General features: G+C 46.2%; 3 protein-coding genes and 1 long non-coding RNA gene across 8 annotated transcripts; 3 read left to right on the plus strand and 1 right to left on the minus strand.

Annotated features, from left to right (window-relative positions):
- The first annotated feature begins 244 nt into the window (after positions 1-244).
- Positions 245-10880, plus strand: LOC134294380 (solute carrier family 2, facilitated glucose transporter member 11-like). Of its 4 annotated transcripts, XM_062965258.1 has the most exons (12): positions 245-614; positions 1540-1638; positions 2901-3061; positions 3155-3279; positions 4209-4338; positions 5407-5555; positions 6315-6523; positions 7689-7799; positions 7893-7994; positions 8084-8159; positions 9121-9248; positions 10500-10880. In XM_062965258.1, the coding sequence occupies exons 1-12, from the start codon at positions 591-593 to the stop codon at positions 10713-10715; spliced, it is 1530 nt and encodes a 509-aa protein (XP_062821328.1). In that variant the 5' UTR covers positions 245-590; the 3' UTR covers positions 10716-10880. The 4 variants fall into 4 exon arrangements, with proteins under 4 accessions (XP_062821328.1, XP_062821327.1, XP_062821330.1 ...); XM_062965257.1 differs by having other exon boundaries at positions 7689-7994; XM_062965260.1 differs by lacking the exon at positions 7893-7994.
- A 1437-nt stretch (positions 10881-12317) lies between these two features.
- ddx51 (DEAD-box helicase 51) lies at positions 12318-21704 on the plus strand. Its single transcript, XM_062965252.1, has 16 exons — positions 12318-12466; positions 14021-14310; positions 15024-15166; positions 15256-15406; positions 15515-15660; positions 17349-17420; positions 17504-17610; positions 17850-17958; positions 18113-18255; positions 18629-18812; positions 19195-19310; positions 19396-19512; positions 20054-20155; positions 20612-20675; positions 20754-20888; positions 21543-21704. The coding sequence occupies exons 1-16, from the start codon at positions 12444-12446 to the stop codon at positions 21567-21569; spliced, it is 1929 nt and encodes a 642-aa protein (XP_062821322.1). The 5' UTR covers positions 12318-12443; the 3' UTR covers positions 21570-21704.
- Positions 20198-24435, minus strand: LOC134294384 (uncharacterized). Its single transcript, XR_010001306.1, has 2 exons — positions 24294-24435; positions 20198-20921 (listed from the first exon to the last, which is right to left on the minus strand). It is a non-coding gene; the product is annotated as an uncharacterized LOC134294384 (long non-coding RNA).
- LOC100557333 (glutathione S-transferase theta-3) lies at positions 21845-25282 on the plus strand. Of its 2 annotated transcripts, XM_062965268.1 has the most exons (6): positions 21845-22131; positions 22511-22640; positions 22880-22967; positions 23565-23715; positions 24353-24532; positions 24644-25282. In XM_062965268.1, the coding sequence occupies exons 2-6, from the start codon at positions 22529-22531 to the stop codon at positions 24842-24844; spliced, it is 732 nt and encodes a 243-aa protein (XP_062821338.1). In that variant the 5' UTR covers positions 21845-22131; positions 22511-22528; the 3' UTR covers positions 24845-25282. The 2 variants fall into 2 exon arrangements, with proteins under 2 accessions (XP_062821338.1, XP_062821337.1); XM_062965267.1 differs by lacking the exon at positions 21845-22131 and having other exon boundaries at positions 22153-22640.
- The last annotated feature ends 200 nt before the right edge of the window (positions 25283-25482 follow it).

The following is a 25482-nucleotide window of genomic DNA, read 5'->3' on the forward strand; positions in this document are numbered from 1 at the left end:
TACAATGCAAATGTAAACACACGGAAATAAATACAAGTACTGTAACTACAACGCAAATGTAAACACATGGAAGTAAATAAATAAATAAATACAAGTAACTACAATGCAAGTGTAATCATACCAAAGTAACTATAAGTAACCGTTCCACAAATGTAAACACATAAAAGTAACTACAACGCAAATGTAAACACATGAAAGCGAATACAAGTAACTGCATTGCAAATGTAAATATACAAAAGTAAATGCACATATCTAAATCGGAAGTATAAGCATACAATAGTAACTATATCATTAATGTAAACACACAAAAGTGACTGCAGTTGCAAAAGGAACTGTAGGTAACTACATGGCACAACTCAACGCCCAAAGATAGCCTTCCTCCTCCTCCTCCTCCTCCTCCTCCTCTTTGATGGGGGAGTCTCCCTTCCCGCCCCCTGATTGGCCGAGGGTCTCGCGGACCGTCAATGCCTCTTGGCTGCCCAGAAATGTATTAATTGGAAACTTGCAAAGAGTAAAAATTAACTTGTATTAACGTCCGGTTTCCTTCGCCCAAAGCGAGAGATTAAGCGAGAGAGAGAGAGAGAGAGGGAATGGCCACCTTCCTCTCCGACCTGGTGAGTTGTTGTTATAATAAATAGGACAAATTATATATATTTTTATATTAATCTTTTATTAATTTTTGGACTCTAGCTTGATCTGAGGAATACACTTTGATCCTCCGGGCTGTGGCGCAGGCGGGAGAGCAAGCCAGCTGCAACCAGCTGCAATGAATCACTCTGACCAGGAGGTCATGAGTTCGAGGCCCGCTCGGAGCCTGTGTTTGTCTTGTCTTTGTTCTATGTTAAAAGGCATTGAATGTTTGCCTATATGTGTCATGTGATCCGCCCTGAGTCCCCTTCGGGGTGAGAAAGAAGGGCGGAATATAAATGCTGTAAATAAATAAATAAATAATCCTGATCCAGGGATCTGTTTTGATCCAAGATCCCACTGGAAACCCACCGATCCCAAGATTAAAGGATCTGTCTTTTGAGTTGAGGATCTCTTGGCTTGATTCATGGCTCCACCTTGAACTGAGGATCCACCTTCATTCAGGGATCCATTCTCATTCAAGGATCCAGCATGATCTGATTTTGATCGAGAATTCCCAGAATCCACTTTGATGTGATGCTCCCTCATCTTAGTGGAGATTTCCACCTTGACCGATTCCATGGTCCATCGTCACGATTCATGAATTCGCATTGATTCTGGGATCCACTCTAATCGATGGATCCACCCTGGTTTGAATGTCCCCGTAGCCATCTTGATGACAGGGATCCCCTTGATTTGAGGATCTGCCTCAATTCTGGAGCCCACCACAATCGGGGGGATCGTCCTGACTCAAGGATCCACATTGATTCGTGGATCCACCTTGAAGATCTCTCTCAGTCCAGGAATCTGAGGTCTATGAGATCCTGGAGTGAGGCGGATCCTCTTGGAAGGACCCATAAAGGGACTGAGATGATGGGGGGGACCCTTCCTCCCCTCTTCCTCTTCCTCCAGGTCCAGTACCGGGGCTTCTTCCAGATGGTCCTGATCCTGGGGATCGGGGGCAGCTTCCCGTATGGATTCCACATCTCGGTGATCAACTACCCATCCATGGTAACGGAGGAAGGGAAGGAGCCTCCTTCTATCTAGGGAGGCTTCCAAGCAGATGACGGGCGGGTGGGTGGAGGTCCATCCAGGGCACGGGGGGGGGGGGGGGGATGGGATGGGAGGGGGTCCGCCCGCTTTGTGACCTGATGGAGGGCCCCATCCTCCTCCTCCTCCTCTTCCTTCCTTCCTCCCCATAGCCACTCCATGCCTCTTCCTCCTCCTTGTCCTCTTGGTCTTCTTCTCCTTCCTTCCTCCCCATAGTAACTCAATGCTTTCTTCCCTTCTCCTTCTTCTTCCTTCCTTCCTTCCTTCCTTCTCATAACCATTCCATGCCTTTTCCTTCCCTTCTCCTCCTTCCTTCCCATAGTAACTTTCTTCCCTTTTCCTTCTTATTTATTTATTTGCAGTATTTCTATTCCGCCCTTTTTTCTCACCCCGAAGGGGACTCAGGGTGGATCACATTACACATCTAGGCAAACATTCAATGCCTTTTAACATAGAACAAAGACAAGACAAACATAGGCTCCGAGCGGGCCTCGAACTCATGACCTCCTGGTCAGAGTGATTCATTGCAGTTAATTCCAGCTGGCTTGCTCTCCTGCCTGCGCCACAGCCCGGGTCCTTCTTCTCCTTCCTTCCTTCTCATACCCATTCCATGCCTTTTCCTTCTCTCCTTCTTCTCTCCTTCCTTCCCATACTAACTCAATGCTTTCTTCCCTTTTCCTTCTCCTTCCTTCCTTCCTTCCTTCCTTCCTTCCTTCCTTCCTTCCTTCCTTCCTTCCTTCCTTCCTTCCTTCCTTCCTTCCTTCTCATACCCATTCCATGCCTTTTCCTTCTCTCCTTCCTTCCTTCCTTCCTTCCCTCCTTCCTTCCTTCCTTCCTTCCTTCCCTCCTTCCTTCCTTCCTTCCATAGGCACCCAATGCCACCTCCTTCTCCTTCCTTCCCTCTTTCCCACAGCCATGCCTTCTCCTCCTTCTCCTCAGAGCCGGTCCAACCGTGAGGCGAATTAAGCGGTCGCTTGGGGCGCAAAACATACGGGGGCGCAGTCAAGACTGCTTTTTCTGTCGATTTGTTGTAAAACATGATGTTTTGGGGCTTAATTTGTAAAATCTTAATGTAATTTGATGTTTAGTAGGCTTTTCCTTAATCCCTCCTTATTATCCAACGATTTTATTTTTCAGTGATTGGTTTGGTGGGGGGGGGGGGATTCTGTTTGCCTACACTTGAGAATGACCTAGTGCGGGCTGTTCTCCTGCTCCTCCTGCAGCACATCAAGAGGTTCCTCAACGCCACGTGGTCCTCCCGCCACGGCCGGCCTCTCTCCCCGGAGGCGGTCCAGCTGCTCTGGTCCTCCATCGTCTCCGCTTACGGCCTGGGGGGCCTCCTGGGCAGCGCCGCCTGCGGCTTCCTCACCGCCCGCTTCCGCAAGTGAGTGAGCGAGCGAGTGAGCGAGAGAACGAGGAGGAAGCCTCCCTCGCTTCCGCCTCTCAGTACGGCTTCCTCTTCCCGTTTCCTCCGCAGGAAGAAGTGCCAGGCGGCGGCCAACGGGGTGATGGTGGGGGCCGCCCTGTGCGTGGGGCTGAGCGAGAGCGCCGCCTCCTTCGAGATGATCCTCCTCGCCCGGTTCCTCTTCGGGGTCGGCATCGGTAAGCCCCGCCTCCGCCTCGCCCAGGCCCACCCCCACCTCCTGCAAGGCATTCTGGGAAACCCCTCATGCAGATGAGCCATGCATATTCATAGGGCCCGCACGCATCTTACTTCCACCCATCTCCACCAGCCATGGGGACATTATTATGCGTATTGACCTATGAATATTTATTTACAGCATTTATACAGGGTCTACTCCCATCCCAATTTGCACTTCCAAGAATTTGCAGCACTTTGTCAGTCACCTTGTGTTTACAATATTTATAGGGTGTACCTTAGCCAGTCTGCTTTTACAACCTCTCCGTTTTAATCCATGTTTTTATTAGTTCTTGTCATTTGTTTTTATTGGCTAATGTTTAAATTTTTATAATTGTGCATGTCTTTTGTCAATTGTTGTGTTTTATATTGCTGTTGTTTTTATTCGGGCTTGGCCCCTTTTAAGGCGCCCTGAGTGCCCTTTGGGGAGATAGAAGTGGGGTATAAAAATAAAGTTGTTGTTGTTGTTGTTGTTGTTGTTGTTGTTGTTATTATTATTATTATTATTATTATTATTATTATTATTATTATTATTATTATATTCCGCCCTTCTTTCTCACCCCGAAGGGGACTCAGGGCGGATCACATTACACATATAGGCAAATATTCAGTGCCTTTTAACATAGAACAAAGACAAGACAAACATAGGCTCCGAGTGGGCCTCGAACTCATGGTCTCCTGGTCAGTGTGATTCATTGCAGCTGCTCTCCAGCCTGCGCCACAGCCCGAATATGCAAATGATTCATGCATATTCCTTCCATGTTTGTCTCTATCTGTCTCCTAACATGGGATTCTGCACCTGGAAGCCCCTCCCCCTATGCAAATGAGCCATGCATAGGCAAGTATCCTGCAGCCCCCACTTCCTCCCTACTTCCTCCTTCCTTTTCCCCAGGCATTTCCTTCAGCATCCACCCGCAGTACGTGGGGGAGATCTCCCCAAAGAGGCTCCGCGGCTTCGCCAACGCCACCGTTGCCATCTTCCTGACCCTGGGAAAGGTCGCCGGGCAGGTCGCCGGCCTCAGGTCAGCAGGAAGAGGAAGTGGAAGGGAGGGAGGGAGGAGTGGGGTCGTTGAACTTCCTCCTTGAGGGGAAGGAAGAGGAATGCTGGGCCGGCCCACCACTCACTGCTGGTTTGCTTCCTATTTTTCTTCCCCTTCTTCCTTTTTTTCTTCCTCCCTCTTCCTGCTCTTCTTAATCTCTCTTCCACTTCCTCCCTCCCCTCGTCCTCTTTTCTTCTCTTCCCCCTTCCTCCCTCCCTCCACTTCCTCCTCCCTCCCCTTCTTTCTTCCACTTCCTCTTCCTCCCCTTCTCCCCATCTTCCTCCTCCCCCTTCCTCCCTCCCTCCCTCCCCTTCCTTCTTCCACTTCCTCTTCCTTCCCTTCTCCCTATCTTCCTCCTCCCCCTTCCTCCCTCCCTCCCCTTCCTTCTTCCACTTCCTCTTCCTCCCCTTCTCCCTATCTTCCTCCTCCCCCTTCCTCCCTCCCTCCCCTTCTTCCACTTCCTCCTCCCCCTTCCTCCCTCCCTCCCCTTCCTTCTTCCACTTCCTCTTCCTTCCTTTCTCCCTATCTTCCTCCTCCCCCTTCCTCCCTCCCTCCCCTTCCTTCTTCCACTTCCTCTTCCTCCCCTTCTCCCTATCTTCCTCCTCCCCCTTCCTCCCTCCCTCCCCTTCTTCCACTTCCTCTTCCCCCTTCCTCCCTCCCTCCCCTTCCTTCTTCCACTTCCTCTTCCTCCCCTTCTCCCTATCTTCCTCCTCCCCCTTCCTCCCTCCCTCCCCTTCTTCCACTTCCTCTTCCCCCTTCCTCCCTCCCTCCCCTTCCTTCTTCCACTTCCTCTTCCTCCCCTTCTCCCTATCTTCCTCCTCCCCCTTCCTCCCTCCCTCCCCTTCCTTCTTCCACTTCCTCTTCCTCCCCTTCTCCCTATCTTCCTCCTCCCCCTTCCTCCCTCCCTCCCCTTCCTTCTTCCACTTCCTCTTCCTCCCCTTCTCCCTATCTTCCTCCTCCCCCTTCCTCCCTCCCTCCCCTTCCTTCTTCCACTTCCTCTTCCCCCCCTTCTCCCTATCTTCCTCCCCCCTCCCACTTCCTCCTTCCCAGGGAAGTGCTGGGCGGGGCCTCCCTCTGGCCCCTCCTCCTGGCCCTGACCGGCCTCTCTGCTCTGGCCCAGTCGGCGGCCCTTCCCTGCTTCCCGGACTCCCCTTCCTACCTCCTCCTCCAGAAAGGAAACGAGGAGGCCTTCCTCCAAGGTAACACCTCACTTCCTCCAAGGGAACTCCTGCTTCCTCCTCCATCGCTCTTCCCGATTCCTCCCCTTGCCATCCATCTCTTCCGCCTTCCTTCCTCTCATTTCCTCCTTCCTTCACTTTCGTTTCCTCTCTTCCTTCCTCTTTTATCTTTTCTTTTTCTAAACTCTATTTCCTTGCTCACTCCCCTTCTGCCTTTTCCGCCCTAACTTCTTCCTCTTGTCTTTTCCTTCCTTTCCTTTCCCCTTAATTTCTTTTTTCCCTTCTTTCTTTTCTTCTTTTCCTCCCTTCCCTTGTCTCTTTCATCTCCTTCCTTCTTCACTCCCTTCTCTTCTGTCTTGTATTTCTTCCCTCTTTTCCCATTTATTTTGATTTACTTTATTTGTTTTTTTCTTGTCTTTTCATCCTTCACTTCTCTCATCTCCTTCCTTCTCCCTTCCTTTTCCTTCTCTTTTCTTGTTTTCATCTTCCTCTTCCTTCCTTCTTGATCTTCTTCACCTTCCCTCCTTCCTTCCTCCTATCCATTCTTCTTTCCTTCTCTTCCTTCTTCGTCCCCTTCCCTGCTTCCCTCCTTCCCTCCTTCCTTCCCCCTCTTCCATCCATTCTTTTCTTCTCTTCTTTCTTGCTCTTCCTTCCCTTCTTCCTTCTCTTCTTCCTTTTCCTTCCTTTCTTCCCCTTCTTCCATCCGCTCTTCTTTCCTTCTTCCTTTTCTTCTCTTCCTTCTTCCTCCCCTTCCCTTCTTCCTCCCTCCCTCCCTCCCAGCCATCCGGCGTCTCTGGGGCCCCGGGGACCATGGTGCCGAGATCGAGGACCTCCGCCGAGAGCAAGTCCAGTGGTGCCCGTCCTCTTCTCCTCTTCCTCCTCCGAAGGGGCTCCGGGTTCGAGAGCTGCTGGCCTCCCGGTCCCTGCGGTGGCAGCTCTACGTGACCTTCGCCCTCATGACCACCCTCCAGCTCTGCGGCATCAACGCAGTTGAGTCTATGCGCACATACACACTACATTGTATAGGCATCTATGGATAATACAGATATAGGAGATTAATGTGCAGCAATTACCTTCATTCTTATGTAAAACTAGCTGTGCCCGGCCACGCGTTGCTGTGGCAAAGTGGTGGTGGTATTGGTTAAAAATTGTTGAGTAATTTTTATTTGACTTTATTTGCATTTTTTATTAATTTTACTGTAAGTTATATTTTTATTTATTATATTATTTTCTTGTATTATTTTTAGTTATTTTCTGTTATTATAGTATTTTATTGTATTAATTTTTAGTGTTTTTTATTATTTTTTATTGGGTTGCTAGGAGACCAAGTTGGAGGAGCTTAGCCTTCTAACTGGCAGCAATTGGATAAAAGCAATTATTCCTCTCCCTCTAATTAGGACTTGATTTTTCTTTTCTTTTTGTTGTATCAACCTAGAGGCGTGGATGATGGGTTGTGTTGTCAAATTTTGAGGTTGGGGGGCCTGTAGTTTCGTTGTTTTGTGGGTCGCCGTGATGCCATCACTCTTTTATCTATATCTACGCTGATACATACTCCGATTTCACTTTTATTATATATATAGATATAGATTATTAATGGATAATAATTCCATATGGGAGTATTAGTCTTAGTGTTTCATATAATAATAATAATTTCTGAAAGGATCCTCCAAAGGCCATCTCTTCTGTCTTTCTTTCCTTCCAAATCTACTTCTATCCTTTCAGAGTTTTGTATTATTTTGTAATAACAATAATCAAGGTTTGGAAGGGCCCCTCAAGGGCCATATAGTCTGACCCCTCGTTTGTTTGTGTGTTCGTTCATTCATTATTTCTCTCGTTCCAAATCTACTTCCTGCTCGTTCAAAGTCTTTCTGTCCCTTGCAAGTTTTGCAATAGGTCTACTGTGTATTATAATAATAATAATAATAATAATAATGATGATGATGATGATGATGATGATGTTTCCTTCAGGGTCCTTTAAGGTCATCTAGTCTGACCCTCTTCCATTCTTCTTTCCTTCCCTACTTTCTATCCTTTCCAAGTTTTGCAACAGGTCTACTGTGTATAATAATAATAATAATAATAATAATAATAATAATAATAATAATAATAATAATAATAAGCCTGACCCCCCTCCCCGTTAATTCCTTTCCTTAGATCTACTTCTATTCCTTCGAAGTCTTCCGCACGGCCCAGTTCGAAGAGGAGACGATCCCTTACGTGGCCCTGGGGGTCGGGGTCTGCGAGTGCCTCTCCTCCGTCCTGTGTGTGAGTCTAGGGCACCACAAACAACAACAACATCATCATCAACAACAACAACGACACGTATTTACTTCTCCACCCCTTCCTCTTCCTGCGCAGAGCTCCCTCATTGAGCGCTTTGGGAGGCGGCGCCTGCTTTGGGGCGGATACGCGGCCATGGTCCTGGTCCTGGCCCTCCTCACCGCCACACTCACCCTACAGGTCGTTAATTCATTACACCGCTAATTAACACGGGTCCCAATTGGCCCTCCTGCCTTTGCCATTAAATGCCTTCTTCCTTCTGTTTGCAGCACCGCTTCCTGTGGATGCATTACGTCAGCGTCGTCCTCATCTTCCTCTTCGTCATCTTCTATGGAATCGGGCCCTGTCAGTACATCCCCGTTATTATTGCTATTCCCATTATTATGGCTTAGAAGGATAATAATAACAATAATAATAATAATAATAGTTCTTGTTACTTTTCAACCCTCCTACATTATTATTTTTATTATTATTATATTGTGATAGTAAATACGATTCTAAATGAGTTATATAGCTGTGTGGAAGGGCCTTGAGTCTACACTGCCATATAATCCAGTTAAAATCAGATAATCTGTATTTTATAGGCAGTGTGGAAGAGGCCTTAATGAGGCCTAACTCTGCCTGTCCCCTGGGCTGAGTGGGTTGCTAGGAGACCAAGTGGGCGGAGCTTAGCCATTTAACTGGCAGCAATTGGATAGAAACAATTCTTCCTCTCCCTCTAATTAGGACTTTATTTTTCTTTTCTTTTTGTTGTATGAACGTAGAGGCATGGATGAGGGGTTGTGCTGCCAAGTTTAGTGTTTCTGGGATGTGTTGTTTTGTCCTAGGCCGAAATTTCATTACCCTTTTATATATATAGATATCAATAATATTGCTCGATTAGTATCTATTATTATATTCATTATGGCTTATAATGATCCAGTCATGTGTTATATATTGTATTACATCATCATCATCACCTTTCAACCCTCCTACCTTATTATTATTATTATTATTGCCATGTTAGTATGTATCTGTTATTATGTCAGAATGGGATCCGTCTGGATGACCTTTGGGGTCTCTTTCAGGTCCATTCTTTCCTTGTGCCCTCCTTGATGTCAGAAGGGGACCTGTCTAGATAGTCTTTGGGGGTCCCTTCCAACTTCCTTGTGTCTTCCTTGATGTCAGAATGGGCCTGATCTAGATGTCCTTTGGGAGTCCCTTTCAACTCCTTCCTTCCTTGATATGGGAATGGGCCCTGTCTGGATGTCCCCTGGGGGCCCCTTCCTTCCGTGCATGTTCCCTCTGCATTCTCTCTCCTCCGCAGCCGGGGCCACGATCGCGGTGATGGTGGAGATGTTCACGCAGGCTTTCCGCCCCTCGGCCTTTGTCCTGGTCGGGATCCTCAACTGGGCCGGGCTCTTCCTCCTCGGCATGGCATTCCCTTTCATCGTGGTCAGATTTCTATTATATTTCATATTTTCACATTTTATATTTTATTATTTATTTATTTATTTAATTTATTGACAGTATTTATATTCCGCTCTTCTTTCTCACCCCGAAGGGGACTCAGGGCGGATTATAATGAACACATACATGGCAAACATTCAATGCCAACAGACAAACAACATACATTAGACAGACTCAGAGGCATTTTAAACATTTTTCCAGCTTCACGATTCCGGCCACAGGGGGAGCTGTTGCTTCACCATCCAGTAGTGGCTGTACTTCCTCATTCCTTTCCTTGTGTTTTGCTGGCAGTTTTATGGTGTTGTAAATTAGCCTCCCGCATAAAGCGTCCCTAAATTTCCCTAATTGACAGATGCAACTGTCTTTCGGGGCTGCATAGGTCAACAGCAAGCCGGGGCTATTAATGGTCGGAGGCTTAACCCGACCCGGGCTTCGAACTCATGACCTCTCGGTCAGTAGTGATTTATAGCAGCTGGTTACCAGCTGCGCCACAGACCGGCCCCTATATATATTATATTTTGTTCTGTTATATTTTATATTTTTCAATTTTTATTTATATTGGATTTTTAATATATATTATATATTTTGTTTTATTATATTTTTCTATTGTTAGCCTTTATTTATATTGTAACTAGCTGTGCCCGGCCACGGGTTGCTGTGGCGTAGTATGGTGGTATGGGAAATAAAGTCTTGAGGAATTGGTGGTAGTTAAGGTAAAGGTTTTCCCCTGACATTAAGTCCATTATAAATGGGTTATATAGTTGTGTGGAAGGGCCTTGAGTCTACACTGCCTTTAATCTAGTTAAAATCAGATAATCAGTATTTTATAGGCAGTGTGGAAGTGGCCTAAGTGAGGCCTAACTCTGCCTGTCCCCTGGGCTGAGTGGGTTGCTAGGAGACCAAGTGGGTGGAGCTTAGCCTTCTAACTGGCAGCAATGGGATAAAAACAATTATTCCTCTCCTTCTAATTAGGACTTCATTTTTCTTTTCTTTTTGTTGTATGAACGTAGAGGCATGGATGAGGGGTTGTGCTGCCAAGTTTGGTGTTTCTAGGATGTGTAGTTTTGTTGTTTTGTTCTAGGCCGAAATTTCATTACCCTTTTATATATATAGATATATAACTATTATATAATGAATATATTATTATATTCATTTTTAATATATTATATTTTGTTATGTTAAATATATTCTCTTCCATGACGTGCCGTGACGCTGTCTCTCTCTGATTCCCGGCAGGCCTGGCTGGGCCCGTTCTGCTTCCTGCTCTTCGTGGCCGTCCTTTCTGCTTCGGCCGCCTTCGTCTTCCTCTTCCTCCCGGAAACCAAAGGCAAATCCATCGTGGAAATCACCGCCGAGTTCAATAAACTTAATTACAGGCGGAAGAAAGATCTCTTCAAAGAAGAAGCAAACCACCACTACCCAAAGGAAGGCATCTTCTGCACCCGGCTCTGAGAGCGGCAGCAACAACTACAACTAATAGTATTATTTTACATTGGGACACTCTCCAAGTTTACACAATATCCGTATTGTTTTCATCAGGGGAAAAAAAACAACAAAGAAACATCATCTTGTTTACATTTGTTCAATGACACAAATAAAACAGTGTATCATCTTCTATCCTCCATCTCTAGAGGTGTATGTATTTATATCAATTTCTACCAATCTATATATATATATAAAAGAGTGATGGCATCAGGGCAGCGGACTAAACAACAAAACTACAGGCCCCCCAACCTCGAAATTTGACAACACAACCCATCATCCACGCCTCTAGGTTGATACAACAAAAAGAAAAGAAAAATAAAGTCCTAATTAGAGAGAGAGGAATAATTGCTTTTATCCAATTGCTGCCAGTTAGAAGGCTAAGCTCCTCCAACTTGGTCTCCTAGCAACCCAATAAAAAATAAGAGCCGGTGTTGTCCGTAGACGCCTCCTGGGTAATGGCTGGACGGAGCCCCGCGACCTTCCCACCAATAGGAGCAGTACCTATTGATCTACTCACATTTGCATCTTTTCAAATGGCTAGGTTGGCAGGAGCTGGGGCTAACGGTGGGAGCTCTCTGCTCCCCGGATTTGAACCACCAACCCATTGGTCAGAAAGTTTAGCAGCTCAGCAGTTTAATCTGCTGCGCCACCAAGGGGACCGTTTCTATCTGGATTTCTATAGATATTTCTGTCTTATATATAAGACAAAAATATGTATTATGTATTCAATCTATTTCCATTATATATTTTTCTAGTACATATTTAGAAGAATATAAATATAGACTGTACTAACCGTGCCCGGCCACGCGTTGCTGTGGCAAAGTGGTGGTGGTATTGGTTAAAAATTGTTGTGTAATTTTTATTTGACGTTATTGGTATTTTTTTAATTAATTTTATTGCAAGTTATCTTTTTATTTATTATATTTTATTATTTTCTTGTATTATTTTTAGTTATTTTCTGTTATTATAGTATTTTATTGCATTAATCTTTTAGTGTTTTTAATTATTTTTTAATGTTTTTTTATTATTTTTATTGGGTTGCTAGGAGACCAAGTGGGCGGAGCTTAGCCTTCTAACTGGCAGCAATTGGAGGAAAGCAATTATTGCTCTCCCTCTAATTAGGACTTTATTTTTCTTTTCTTTTTGTTGTATCAACCTAGAGGCGTGGATGATGGGTTGTGTTGTCAAATTTCGAGGTTGGGGGGCCTGTCGTTTTGTTGTTTGCCGTGATGCCATCACTCTTATATATATATAGATATCTTTATATCCAATGCCATTTCTGAGCCGCTGTGAGTTTCCTGGGCTGCCTGGCCACGTTCCAGAAGTGTTCTTGAACGGCCTTGCAGCTTCAAAGCCTGGCTGCTGCTTCCTGCCTCCCGTGGGGGGTGGATCCTTTGTTGGGAGGGGGCTCGAATGCCTCTTTCTTCCCGCCACATCTATCACCTGTGGCTGAAGGACACCCAGGCCACTACGACATTTCTCATGGAAGGTATTTCTCACCTTTTCCCATTGAACGCCTCCTCCTCTCATCCCTGATTCTGATTGGCCCGTTTCCTCCTCGTTGCCTTTCGCGCGCTGGAGCTTTGTACGCCTTTAATTTGCGTAGTGGCGTCATCGGCACGCGCCGCACGGCTGAAAGGACCCCCGAAGGGAAGAGAAGGGCTGTCTTTCGCGCTGCCTGATTCCTTTTCCGGCATGGCTCTCTTCCTGGTCCCGAGGTGAGGCTGCTTCCTTCTTCTTCTTCTTTATATATATAGAACAGAAACTGTTCCAGGCTGAAAACATGTTATTTTAAAAACGCTTTGAACATAGTTCTAATGGGTTGCGGTGAGTGTTCCGGGCATTGCTCCTGAAGCATTCTCTCCTGACGTTTCGCCCACCTCTATCGCAGGTATCCTCAGAGGTCGTGAGGCCTGCTGGAAACTAGGCAAGTGGGGTTTATATAAATATACCTGTGGAATGATGATGTCCAGGTTGGGAGAAAGAAATATAACCCATGTCTGTTTGAGGCAAGTGTGGATGTTGCAATTGGCCAGCTTGATTAGCATTTGAATGGCCTTGCAGCTTCAGAGCCTGGCTGCTTCCTGCCTGGGGGAAATCATTTCTTGGGGATTTTTTTCTTTCAAAAGGCCTTTGACGATTAATTATTAGGTTGACCTATCTGCCCATCCAACTATAGGATTTTCTGCCACTACTATTTTGCACTTTATGTACTATTTTGACTGAGAAACTACCTCTCCCATTTTGATATATTCTGCACTTTGGCCCAGATCCTTGTTTTAGTCTCCTGTTTTTAATACTTTATGCTGTATGTTGATTACTATGATGGTTTTATTGATATTGATGTTTTACTGTTGGAATAATTGTTTTATCGTTTTATTTTATGTTTCGGGTTTTGTCCCCATATAAGCCGCTCCGAGTCCCCACTGGGGAGATGGGGCGGGGTATAAAAATAAAGTTATTATTATTATATTTTTTTCCTGCCTGGAATTCCCTTGTTTTCAGAGTGTTTTTTATTTTCTGCCCTGATTTTGGAATTTTTTTTTAAATACCGTAGAGTCTCACTTATCCAAGCTAAACTGGCTGGCAGAAGCTTGGATAAGCGAATATCTTGGATAATAAGGAGGGATTAAGGAAAAGCCTATTAAACATCAAATTAGGTTATGATTTTACAAATTAAGCACCAAAACATCATGTGATACAACAAATTTGACAGAAAACGTAGTTCAATACGCAGTAATGTTATGTTGTAATTGCTGTATTTACGAATTTAGCACCAAAATATCATGATATATTGAAAACATTGACTACAAAAATGGCTTGGATTATCCAGAAGCTTGGATAAGCGAGGCTTGGATAAGTGAGACTCTACTGTATTGGGAGCCAGATTTTCTTCCTTTTCATGGTTTCCACCTAGGCATCCGGTGGTCTAGTGGATAAAAGCCTCGTGACTTGAAGGTTGGGTTGCTGACCTGAAGGCTGCCAGGTTCGAACCCCCCCTGGGAGAGCACGGATGAGCTCCCTCTGTCAGCTCCAGCTCCATGCGGGGACATGAGAGAAGCCTCCCACAAGGATGGTAAAACATCAAAACATCCGGGCAACGTCCCCTGGGCAACATCCTTGCAGACGGCCAATTCTCTCACTCCAGAAGCAACTCTGGTTGCTCCTGACACGAAAAAAAAACCTTTCTGTTGAACTTGTCCACGTGCTTCTTGTGGATTTCATATGGATTTCCTGAGGAAACCATAATGATTTTCTTTACGCTTCTTCAGGTATGAAGGCAATGGGAAGAAAGAGGAGGGAAACGGCCCACAAAATGTGCCTCGGTTGCTGCTGCGGCGTTTGCAGGAAAAGGCCCTCCTTCGAGAGAAGCAGAAGGCGCAGCAAAGTCTCCTGATTTCAGGCCCCGAAATCCATGAAGAAAATGAAGTTCTGGGGTCAAAGGATGAAAGCAAAGTGATTGCAGTGCAAATAAAGGCAAAGAAGCGAAAACGGGACAAAGTTGGAAGAAAAATTCAGAACAAGAAACACAAGGACGAAGATTTTGGGGAAACAGATCCAGGTGAATGAGAGATACACACACACACACATGTATATATGCATGCATGCATGCATGCATATATATATATATATATATATATATATATATATAAATAATGTATTTATATATAATATAAATATGTATATATTAATATATTAGATAATAATAATATACTATTATGAAATATATTGAAACAATAATACATATTTATTTATTTATTATTTACAGTATTTATATTCCGCCCTTCTCACCCCGAAGGGGACTCAGGGCGGATTACAATGAACACATATGTGGCAAACATTCAATGCCAACAGACAAACAACATTCAGTTTAGACAGACACAGAGGCATTTAACATCTTTCCAGCTTCACGATTCTGGCCACAGGGGGAGCTGTTGCTTCACCGTCCACTGGTAGCTGTTCTTCCTCATTCTTTTCCTCGTGTTTTGCTGGCAGTTTGATGGTGTTGTAAATTAGTTAAATTAGCCTCCCACATAAAGCGTACCTAAATTTTCCCTACTTGACAGATGCAACTGTCTTTCAGGGCTGCATAGGTCAACAGCAAGTCGGGGCTATTTTTAATGGTCGGAGGCTTAACCCGACCCGGGCTTCGAACTCATGACCTCTCGGTCAGTAGTGATTTATAGCAGCTGGTTACTAGCCAGCTGCACCACAGCCCGGCCCCTAATTAATAATTATATTATTAATAATAAATGAATAATATATTTATTAAAGGGATGAAAGCAGCTGATCCTGAAGAAGGTGAAGGAGGAGAGGAAGAGCAAGATGGGAGCCTGTCTGCTCCGGAGCGCAGTCCGAACTCGGCTCCTCTGAGCGCAATTGTCCTGGGCCGCTGCAGCCACCGAACGGTGCACAAGGTGACTTCTGCTTGGCCGCTCATTAAGCCGGGCCCTGAGGCCTTACTTCCCTTTCCCCTGTGACATCTCTGCTGTCTCTTCCTTCCCAGGTGAGGCCACCCTTGCCACCATTGCTGTCCACATCGCGGCGGATCAAGAGGCGCATCAAGGCCAACCTGCTTCCTCTCGCTGGCCTCCCTCACCTTCACCCTACGCTGGTCAAGAAGCTGCAAGCCAACGGGATCGAAGCTTTCTTTCCAGGTATCGTAATGATAATCATAACCATGTCTTTGCAAAGAGATAGGGGTGGGACACCTTCGCATGGGATGCATTGATGGCTTTTGTCCCTTCTTCTTCTTGGGCCTCCAGTCCAGGCAGAGGTGATTCCGGCCATTTTGTCAGGCTGTTCCAGCGGCTTCTTGGCCGGGCGGGGGGGCTTCCGGCCCAGCGACCTCTGTGTCTCGGCCCCCACCGGCAGCGGGAAGACCCTCGCCTTCGTGGTGCCCATCGTTCAGGTCGGAAGCGAGGGAGCGAGGGAGGGAGGAAGAGAGATAGACAGGAGAGTGGGTGGGTGGGTGGAGAGATGGATAGAGGGATTGATACTTGGAAGGAGGGGTGGATGGATAGGAAGGTAGAGAGAGAGAGAGATAATAATAATAATAATAATAATAACAACTTTATTTTTATACCCCGCCCCATCTCCCCGAAGGGACTTGGGGCGGCTTACATGGGGCCTTGCCCGATAAAACAATCAATTTATTTATTTATTTATTTACTGTATTTATATTCCGCCCTTCTTTCTCACCCCGAAGGGGACTCAGGGCGGATCACATTACACATATAGGCAAACATTGAATGCCTTTTAACATAGAACAAATACAAGACAAACATAGGCTCTGAGCCAGGCCTCGAACTCATGACCTCCTGGTCAGAGTGATTCATTGCAGTGATTGATTGCGGCTGCTCTCCAGCCTGCGCCACAGCCCGAGCCAAAATATCAAAACACAGCAATAAAACAGTTATCCAATAAAAACATCAATTACAGTAAAAAAATTGTTAAAATCAACATAAAACATACAATATTAACACTGGAGACTAATTCATAGAGATAGCTGGATGGATGGATAGATAGATAGATAGATGAATGGATGGATGGATGGATGGAAGGATAGATGGGTAAATGGAGATGTACAGAAGGATGGATAGAGATAGAGAGGTGAATTGATATATGGAGAGATGGAGGGAGGGATAGATAGGTAGAGCAATAGATAGCTGAATGGAGAGATAAATAGGTGGATAAATAAATGGGTAGACAGATGAATAGATGAGTTAAAGGGTGGGGGGTGGATAGAAAGAAGGAAGGAAGGAAGAATAGATAGAGGGATTGATGGCTGGATAGATAGAAGCATCTATATATATATAAGAGTGATGGCATCAGGGCAGCAGACAAAACAACAAAACTACAGGCCCACCAACCTCAAAATTTGACAACACAACCCATCATTCACGGCTCTAGGTTGATACAAAAAAAGAAAAGAAAAATAAAGTCCTAATTACAGAGAGAGGAATAATAGTTTTTATCCAATTGCTGCCAGTTAGAAGGCTAAGCTCCGCCCACTTGGTCTCCTAGCAACCAACTCAGCCCGGGGACAGGCACAGTTAGGCCTCATTTAGGCCTCTTCCACAGATTATCAGATTTTAACTGGATTATATGGCAGTGTAGACTCAAGGCCCTTCCACACAGCTATATAACCCACTTAGAATCTTATATTATCTGCTCTGAACTGGATTATCTTGAGTCCACACTGCCATATAATCCACTTCAGTGTGCATACTAAACATAAAGACAGCCATACAACAGACATTCAATACCACCACTACCTCAACAATTTCTCACCAACACCACCAGACAACGCCACAGCAACGCGTGGCCGGGCACAGCTAGTTGCATAATAAATAAGTTTGATAGTGATAAAATAAAGGAATCACAAACAGCTAAATAGTTTTGGATAGACAGATGAATAGATGAGAAAGAAGGAAGGAAGAATAGATAGAGGGATTGATGGCTGGATAGATAGAGGCATAATTGATAAGTTCATGGATGGATGGATGGATGAACGGGTACATGAATAAATGGAGGGGTGGGTGGATATATTATATATTGTGTCTATATATTCCTCTTTTCCTCCCTGCCTTTTTCTAGGCGCTTTTGGGCCGCGTTGTCTGCCAGGTGCGAGCCCTGGTTGTCCTTCCCACCAAAGAGCTGGCCCAGCAGGTAGGTAGGAAGGAAGGTGGGTGAGTGAGTGGGTCACACTGTCTCGGCCTACAAACCAGTAATATTTCTATTTGATTTCCTAGGTGAGCAAAGTATTCAATCTCTACACAGACGGAACAGGGCTGAAAGTGGTCCAGATCACCGGCCAGAAACCCTTTGCTAAGGAACAAGAGTCGCTCGTGGAGGAAACGTGGGTCCTCAAAGATTATATCAAGCACATAAATATATATATATCCCTCTCTCCTTCCAGGTGTTTTGGACTCCAACTCCCACCATTCCTTCTGCTTAAGCGGCTGCGCGGGGAAAAGGAAGGGGCCTGAGGCTGTGAGGAATGGTGGCAGTTGGAGTCCAAAACACCTGGAAGGAGGGCCCAAGTTGGCCCATGCCCATCAAATATAAATATTTCCTTTCTCGTCCCATCTCAAACAGGCTGAACAGTTTCCGCAGCCTGGCGGACATCGTGGTGGCCACTCCGGGCCGCTTGGTGGACCACCTGCAGGAGACCCCGCACTTCCGCCTCGGGCAGCTTCGTTTCCTGGTGCGGCCGCTACTCCCTCTTCGTTTCACTGGGATTGCTTCCTTGTGCTCCCTTCCGCCCCACTGAATCCCTTCCTTCCTTCCTTCCTTCCTTCCTTCCTTCCTTCCTTCCTTCCTTCCTTCCTTCCTTCCTTCCTTCCTTCCTTCCTTCCCAGGTCATTGACGAAGCGGATCGCATGGTGGACGGGATGCACCAGGATTGGCTGAAGCAGGTGACGCAGGCTGTGTTCCGGGAGCAAGAGGCCGGTGCCGCTGGGACCTTCGAGCGGAAGGAGGAGGCGCACCTCACGGCGGCCAGGTGGGTCACCCGAATGGGAGGGAGTCCCTGACCCTCCCCTCCCCGCCAGGCCACGCCCCCTCCGCTCCCTCTCATTTGCATAGAGCCCGGCCCCTCCTCTCCAAGCAAGGCTCTCCCCTTCAGCCCCTCCTTATTGCAGAGACAAGCCCCTCCCCTCAAAGTGAGGCTCCTCCCCTTCTTCCTCCTGCATTGAGCCTGGCCCCACCCCTCCTTGCAAGGCTCCTCCCCCTTAGCCCACTCTCATTTGCACAGAGCCCGGCCCTTCCCCTCCAAGCAAGGCTCCCCTCCCTCGGCCTCCCACTTGCAGGTGGATGCAGGAAACAGGCGCTCACGGTGACTCTGGCTCCCCCTTGGGCCTCCCTTCCCCCCACAGGGCCTCCGTGCCTCGGCTCCCCTTCCAGAAGCTTCTCTTCTCGGCCACCCTGATGCGCGACGCAGAGAAGCTGCAGGCCCTGCGCCTCTTCCGCCCGAGGCTCTTCATGCCGGAAGAAGAAGAAGAGGAGGAGGAAGGAGGAGAGGAGGAGGAGAAGAAATACACGCTCCCAGAGGGCCTCTCGGTACGGCCGGGCCGCTCGTGGGGGGCCGATGACCGGTTGCAGTGGCGTGGCCCTGGGAAGGAGCGTGAGGGCGGCCATCTTGGATGCCTCCCCTCAACAACAACAACAACAATAATAATAGTAGTAATACCTGGCCTTCCTTTCTCAACGGCGGCCCAGAGCCTGGGGGCGGCCATCTTGGATGCCTCCCCTCAACAACAACAACAACAATAGTAGTAATACCTGGCCTTCCTTTCTCAATGGTGGCCCAGAGCCTGGGGGCGGCCATCTTGGATGCCTCCCCTCAACAACAACAATAATGATAATAACATCTGGCTTTCCTTTCTCAAAGGAGGCAGCTATTTTCCTTTCCTTCATTCTTCCTTCTTCCTCCCTCCGCCAGCAATACTTTGTGCCGTGCAGCCTGCGCTGGAAGCCGCTCTTCCTGCTGCACTTCCTCCTCCGCCTGAAGTTCTCCCGCGTCCTCTGCTTCGTCAACAGCAAGGAGACCTCCCACAGGTGAGGGGAGGAGGAGGGAGGGAGGGAGGGAGGGGGGCGGCCCTCTTGGCTTCCCTTCACGCTCAGGACCGGCTCCCTTTCGCAGGCTGTTCCTGCTGGTCAAGGCCTTCGGAGGGGTCAGCGTGGCCGAGTTCTCCTCAAGGCTCACCCCCAACCAAAGGAGAGCAACGCTGAAGGAGTTTGAGAGAGGGAAGATCCAGCTGTGAGTCCAAAATGGCGGGAAATTGGAGGGAGAAATGGTGGTTCAAGGCTCCTCCCCCTTAGCCTCTTGGTCATTGCAGAGAAGCCACGCCCCTCCAAACAAGGCTCCTCCCCTTCAGTCTCATTTGCAGAGACAAGCCCCTCCCCTTCAATCGAGGCTCCTCCTCAGCCTCATCATTCACATAGACAAGCTCCTCCCCTCCAAGCGAGACTCCTCCTCAGCCTCATTTGCATAGAGAAGCCACACCCTCCAAACAAGGCTCCTCCCCTTCAGTCTCATTTGCAGAGACAAGCCCCTCCCCTTCAATCAAGGCTCCTCCTCAGCCTCATCATTCACATAGACAAGCTCCTCCCCTCCAAGCGAGACTCCTCCTCAGCCTCATCATTTGCATAGAGAAGCCACGCCCTTCCAAGTGAGGCTCCTCCCCTTCTGTCTCATTTGCATAGACAAGTACCTCCCCTCCAAGCGTGGCTCCTCAGCCTCCTGTCATTTGCATAGAGACAAGCCCCGCCCTCCAAGTGATTAAATCTCCCTTAATCAGGCTAATCAGCACGGACGCCACGGCGAGAGGCATCGACATTGACGGGGTGAAGTGTGTCATCAGCTACGAAGCGCCGCAGTTCATACGGAGTTATATCCACCGGTAATGAGCAAATAATAATAATAATAATAATAATAATAATAATAATAATAATAAAACTTTATTTATACCCCACCAACATCTCCCCGTGGGGACTCGGGGCGGCTCACAATGTTACAAAAGTAACAGCACAAATACATTAAACAATATACACAGTTTAAAACACAAGAAGATGATAAAACAGAAGTTAAAACAAAGGTTTATATAACAGTAATAATATCAAACAACCACCAATGCAAATCCGTCAACTTCAAAGGTGTGGGGAGGGGACTATAGCAGCAATATAAGATAAAATCATTACCTTAAAATACCCCGATGAAAGGAGCCTAATAACATTCAGAATAGAATTATATTAATGATAATTAACAGACTCCCGCCATAATAATAATAATAATAATAATAATAATAATAATAATAATAATAATAATAATAATAATAATGCTGTCTATTCTCTTCCAGGGTGGGCCGCACAGCGAGGGCCGGGAGAGCCGGCTTGGCCTTCACGCTCCTCTTAAAGCAACAGGTAAGACAGACAGAGATTGGATCCCAGAACCCCATCCGTGTCCTGTGTATTTGACGGATGCCCTTCCCGTCCAATCAGGAGTCCCGCTTCCTGCGGATGCTGTCCCAAGCCGGCCTCCCCGCCATGGGTCAGCAGACGGTTAAAGTGGACGAGATCCAGCCAATGGTCCCTCGCTACCAAGAGGCTCTGCAGCAGCTCCAGGAGGCGGTCCAGGTAAGCAAGGGATGGCCAGGTGGACTCGATGGCCTTTCAAGGGATAATAATAATAAAATTTTATTTATATAGCGCCCTATCTCCCCGAGGGGACTCAGGGTGATTTCCAATCCTAAAACAACAACGTACACTACATAGCCAGCACATAAGACACAATATTAAAACAAGATAAAACTATACAATTAAAATAAATAATAAATAACAATTACAACAAGCCATGATCGAGGGGATGGGGATCAGAAAGATTTTGCTGGATGTAGCATTTGCTGAATGTTCTTGGTGGGTCTTAGGATTGTTGATCGGCTGCCTTGTGAACTCTTTGAGTGGCCTATGGGGAATGTGGCTCAAGGGGTTTTGTGAGTTTTGCAACCCAAGGGGTTTCCTCCCTGACTTCCCTGTTCTGGAGGCCAGTCTGGTTCTTACTGGATTTATGGCACATTGTCTGGGAGATTTGTTTCTCACAGTAATTGTCGTCTCTGCGGTTGGAAGGCGGGAGACAATTCTCATCTGTTTCTCTTTTTCGGGTGATTTGTGGATCCCTGTTTCATTGCCGGGTCAGGTTGGTCGCAGATTTATAGTCTGCATTTCTTCTTAGATATAATATAATCATAATATACTGTAATAATACCGGTAATCTTTTTTCAACCCCAACAGGAGGAGAGAGCTGAGAAACTGTCTTGAAGGGAAGGCAAGAAATCAGAGGAGCATTGACAGCTATCAGACCAGCGTTGACAGCTATCTAGTATAATTGAATCCTGGATGTGTGGTTTTATCTGCCCCATAAAAATAATTAAAATAAATACACATGTACATACACACATTTATATACGGTTTCAGTTATTTGACACAGAAAAAAAAATCCTTCATTGCCAGTAAAGATCTTCATTTTTGGAACAGGTAAGTGTGTAATTTTATGATGATGATGATGATGATGATGATGATGATGATGATGATGTTTAAAAACTTTAATTTTTCAAACAGGTAAGAGATTTATTTTAGTAATACTGTAATACTGAAAAGATCACGATGCTGGGGAAAATGGAAGGAAAAAGGAAGAGAGGCCGATCAAGGGCAAGATGGATGGACAGTATCCTTGAAGTGACTGGGCTGACCTTGAAGGAACTGGAGGCGGTGACAGCCGACAGGGAGCTCTGTCATGGACTGGTCCATGAGGTCACGAAGAGTCGGAGACGACTAAACGACTGAGCAGCAGCAATAATACTATAATAATAATAATAATAATAATAATAATAATAATAATAATGTAATCATAATAACTTACTACTAATAATTATGATTTAATAACAATGTTTTTTTTAATAAAAGGAGAGAAAATCAATTTCTGGCCTTTGTAGTCTAACGAAAGTTAACTTATCTTGAATTGTCATATATGTAATCAGTCCTTTGCTAATGAATAACGAGGTAAAAGGCCCTTTCGACATTTCTGTGGGTTAATTATTTCTGTTTATTGGGTAAACAAAGCCGACCAACCCAAGTCGTGGGTAAGAATCCTTGGCCTTAGCCTGAAGTTCAGCCCTTTTCACGCCCCAAAAGGAAGGGAAATTCTTTCAGGTTTTTCCCCTCATTTTCCCAGTTTTATTCCTATTTTTCTCCCCTTGTAGTTTTGTGAGGAAACCAAGATGGTTCTAGAGCTGTACCTGGATTTGGTCTCTCAACCGTGTCGCGCTGTCTACATCTTCGCCAAAAAGAACAAGATCCCCTTTGAATTCAAATCCACTGAACTCATGAAAGGTTTGTGATTATTATTAATAATATCATTTAAAAGTTCATACTAAAATCCAGAGCAGACACAGACCCCAAAGAAGGACTCTGTAATTTCTATTTTGTTTTATTATTTTTTGCTGCTTCCTTTTTATTAATTCATTGTGCTGCAACCTCTGTGATCTCTATTCCAAATCTGTATTTTTTATATTTATATAATGTAATATTTATATTAATATTATTTTAACAATTAATTACGTATTTGCCAGGGCAAAACAGAGGGGAGGACTTCTTGAAAGTGAATCCGGACGGAAAAGTGCCAGCAATGAAAGATGGGGACTTTGCCTTAGCTGAGAGGTAAGGGCCTTCATTCACATAAACCCATTCCATTTTTCTTAATGCAGATCTGTTCCAGGTCTTAATGGAAAATCTGTTCCAGGACTTCATACAATTACAGTAGAGTCTCACTTATCCAAGCTTTACTTATCCAATGTTCTGTATTAGCCAACACAGTCTGCCTTTTAGTAGTCATTGTTTTTGTAGTAAATGTTGCAATGATTTGGTGCTAAATTTGTAAATACAGTAATTACTACGTAACATGTGTATTGAACTGCTTTTTCTGTCAATTTCTTGTAAAACATGATGGTTTGGTGCTTAATTTGTAAAATCATAATGTAATTTTATGTTTAATTGGCTTTTTTCTTAATCCCTCCTTATTATCCAAGATTTTCGCTTATCCAATGTTCTGCCAGCCCGTTTATGTTGGATAAGTGAGACTCTACTGTACCTTAATACAAATCCGCTCCAGATTTTCATGCAAATATGTTCCGGATCTGAATGGAAATCCGTTCCAGGTCTTTATTCTTAATGTAAATAGTACTGTAAATAAATAAATGAATCTATACACACAAGACACAGACTCCCTCTCTCTGCCTTCCCCTTCCTTCCCCCCAGCATTGCCATCCTGCTCTACCTGGCGCGGAAACACAGGACGCCCGACCACTGGTACCCCTCCGACCTGCAGAAGAGGGCTCGCGTGGACGAGTTCCTCTCCTGGCAGCACACGGGCGCCCGGCAGGCCGGCAGCAAGGTCTTCCTCATCAAGGTGGGCAGTGTTTGCAGCTAGGACTCCATCGACAGGCCCCAGTTCATCCATATAGGCCTCACTTGAGGCAACAAGGCCTCATTTAATCCAGCTAGGCCTCCATTGATGCAGCTAGGCCTCACATGAACCAACTAGGCCTCATTTAATCCAGCTAGGCCTCCATTGAGGCAGCTCGGCCTCACTTGAGGCAACAAAGTATCATTTAATCTAGCCAGGCCACTGTTGATGAAGCTAGGCCTCACGTGATGTTACGTGATGTCCGTTGAGGCAGCTAGGACTCCATTGAGGGAGACAGGCCCCAGTTAATCCATATAGGCCTCACTTGAGGCAACAAGGCCTCATTTAATCCAACTAGGCCTCTGTTGATGAAGCTAGGCCTCGATGTTACTAGGTGTCTGTTGAGGCAGCTAGGCCCATTGATGCAGCTAGGCCTCCATTGATGCAGCTAGGCCTCCATTGATGCAGCTAGGCCTCACATGAAGCAACAAGGCCTCATTTAATCCAGCTAGGCCTCCATTGAGGCATCTCGGCCTCATTTAATCCAGCTAGGCCTCCATTGAGGCATCTCGGCGACTCACCTGGTGGAAGTAGGCCTCCTTCCAATACGTATTCTGTGCTTTGCTTCCTCCTCGCTCAGGCGCTGGTGCCGCTCTTCCTGGGCCGGCCGCTCCCTGAGGAGAAGCTGGCGGCGGCCATGGAGGTCCTGGAGGAGACGCTGGCGTTCTTTGAGGAGAAGTTCCTGGGAGGGGGGCGGCCCTTCATCGCCGGCAGCGAGGCCTCCCTGGCGGACCTGGTGGCCCTGGTCGAACTCATGCAGGTGTGTGTGTGGGGGGGGGGGGGGGTGAGAAGCACCAGGCGCACCTCAGGCTGCGTTTGTGAGGATTGTGATGTGTGTGTGTGTGTGTGTGTGTGTGTTCCTCCTCTGCAGCCTGTTGCGGCCGGCCACGACCTCTTCGCCTCCCGCCCCAAGATGGCCGCCTGGCGCTCCCGCGTGGAGGGGGCCGTGGGGAGGGAGCTCTTCCAGGAGGCCCACAAGCCCCTCTTCGACTCCAAGGACGCCAGCCTGGACCACCTCCCGCCGGCCCTCCGGGAGCAGCTGACGGGCCTTCTCCTCAAGTACATCGGATGAGCCAGTCAGGCCTAGTCGGGTCAGCTGAGGCCTCATGGACCACCAGTGAGGCCTAGTTGTGTCAATTGAAGGCTAGCTGATTTAATTAAGGCCTGTTTCTGTCAGTTGAGGCCTAGCTAAGTTGAGGCCACTTGATTCCATTGAGGTCTAGTTGTGTCAATTGAAGGCTAGCTGATTTAATTGAGGCCTAGTTGACTCAATTGATGTTTGGTTCACTCAATTGAGGCCTAGCTGCGTCAACGGAGGCCTAGTAGATTGAATCGAGGCCTCGTCAAGTCACTGAGGCCTAATTGACTCAGTTGAGGCCTAGTTGTGTCAATTGAGGCCTAGCTGAAAACTAAGAGGCCACCAGATTGAATTCAGATTCGATTGTTTTCAATTCAGATTAAAACTAGACTTTGGATCAATAATAATAATAAAAGATGTTTGAAGCCTCAATATTAAATGTCCATTGATCTTTTTTTGTGGCTGCCGCCGAGCAAAGGCCATACATAAGAAACCACCATACATAAGACTGCAAGCAATATACTGAAAAGCATTTTAAAAGTCAAATTTAAACACTTAAGAATAATTTTCTCTGAAAGTTATATAATATTTTAAATTTTATGAGGAATTTTCAACCTCTATTTATCTATCTA

This window comes from Anolis carolinensis, unplaced genomic scaffold (assembly GCF_035594765.1).
Source record: "Anolis carolinensis isolate JA03-04 unplaced genomic scaffold, rAnoCar3.1.pri scaffold_14, whole genome shotgun sequence".
Lineage (NCBI taxonomy): Eukaryota > Metazoa > Chordata > Lepidosauria > Squamata > Dactyloidae > Anolis > Anolis carolinensis.

Bases quoted from the DNA above. Each gene is read 5' to 3' on its own strand.
- ddx51 (XM_062965252.1), top strand. From the start codon at position 12,444: ATGGCTCTCTTCCTGGTCCCGAG. The intron at 15,661-17,348 runs GTCGGAAGCGAG...GCCTTTTTCTAG, and splicing joins TCGTGGTGCCCATCGTTCAG to GCGCTTTTGGGCCGCGTTGT. The intron at 19,311-19,395 runs GTGAGGGGAGGA...TCCCTTTCGCAG, and splicing joins AGCAAGGAGACCTCCCACAG to GCTGTTCCTGCTGGTCAAGG.
- LOC100557333 (XM_062965268.1), top strand. From the start codon at position 22,529: ATGGTTCTAGAGCTGTACCTGGATTTGGTCTCTCAACCGTGTCGCGCT. The intron at 23,716-24,352 runs GTGGGCAGTGTT...CTCCTCGCTCAG, and splicing joins GCAAGGTCTTCCTCATCAAG to GCGCTGGTGCCGCTCTTCCT. The intron at 24,533-24,643 runs GTGTGTGTGTGG...CCTCCTCTGCAG, and splicing joins CCCTGGTCGAACTCATGCAG to CCTGTTGCGGCCGGCCACGA.
- LOC134294380 (XM_062965257.1), top strand. From the start codon at position 591: ATGGCCACCTTCCTCTCCGACCTG. The intron at 4,339-5,406 runs GTCAGCAGGAAG...CCTCCTTCCCAG, and splicing joins GGGCAGGTCGCCGGCCTCAG to GGAAGTGCTGGGCGGGGCCT. The intron at 8,160-9,120 runs GTCAGTACATCC...TCTCCTCCGCAG, and splicing joins CTTCTATGGAATCGGGCCCT to CCGGGGCCACGATCGCGGTG.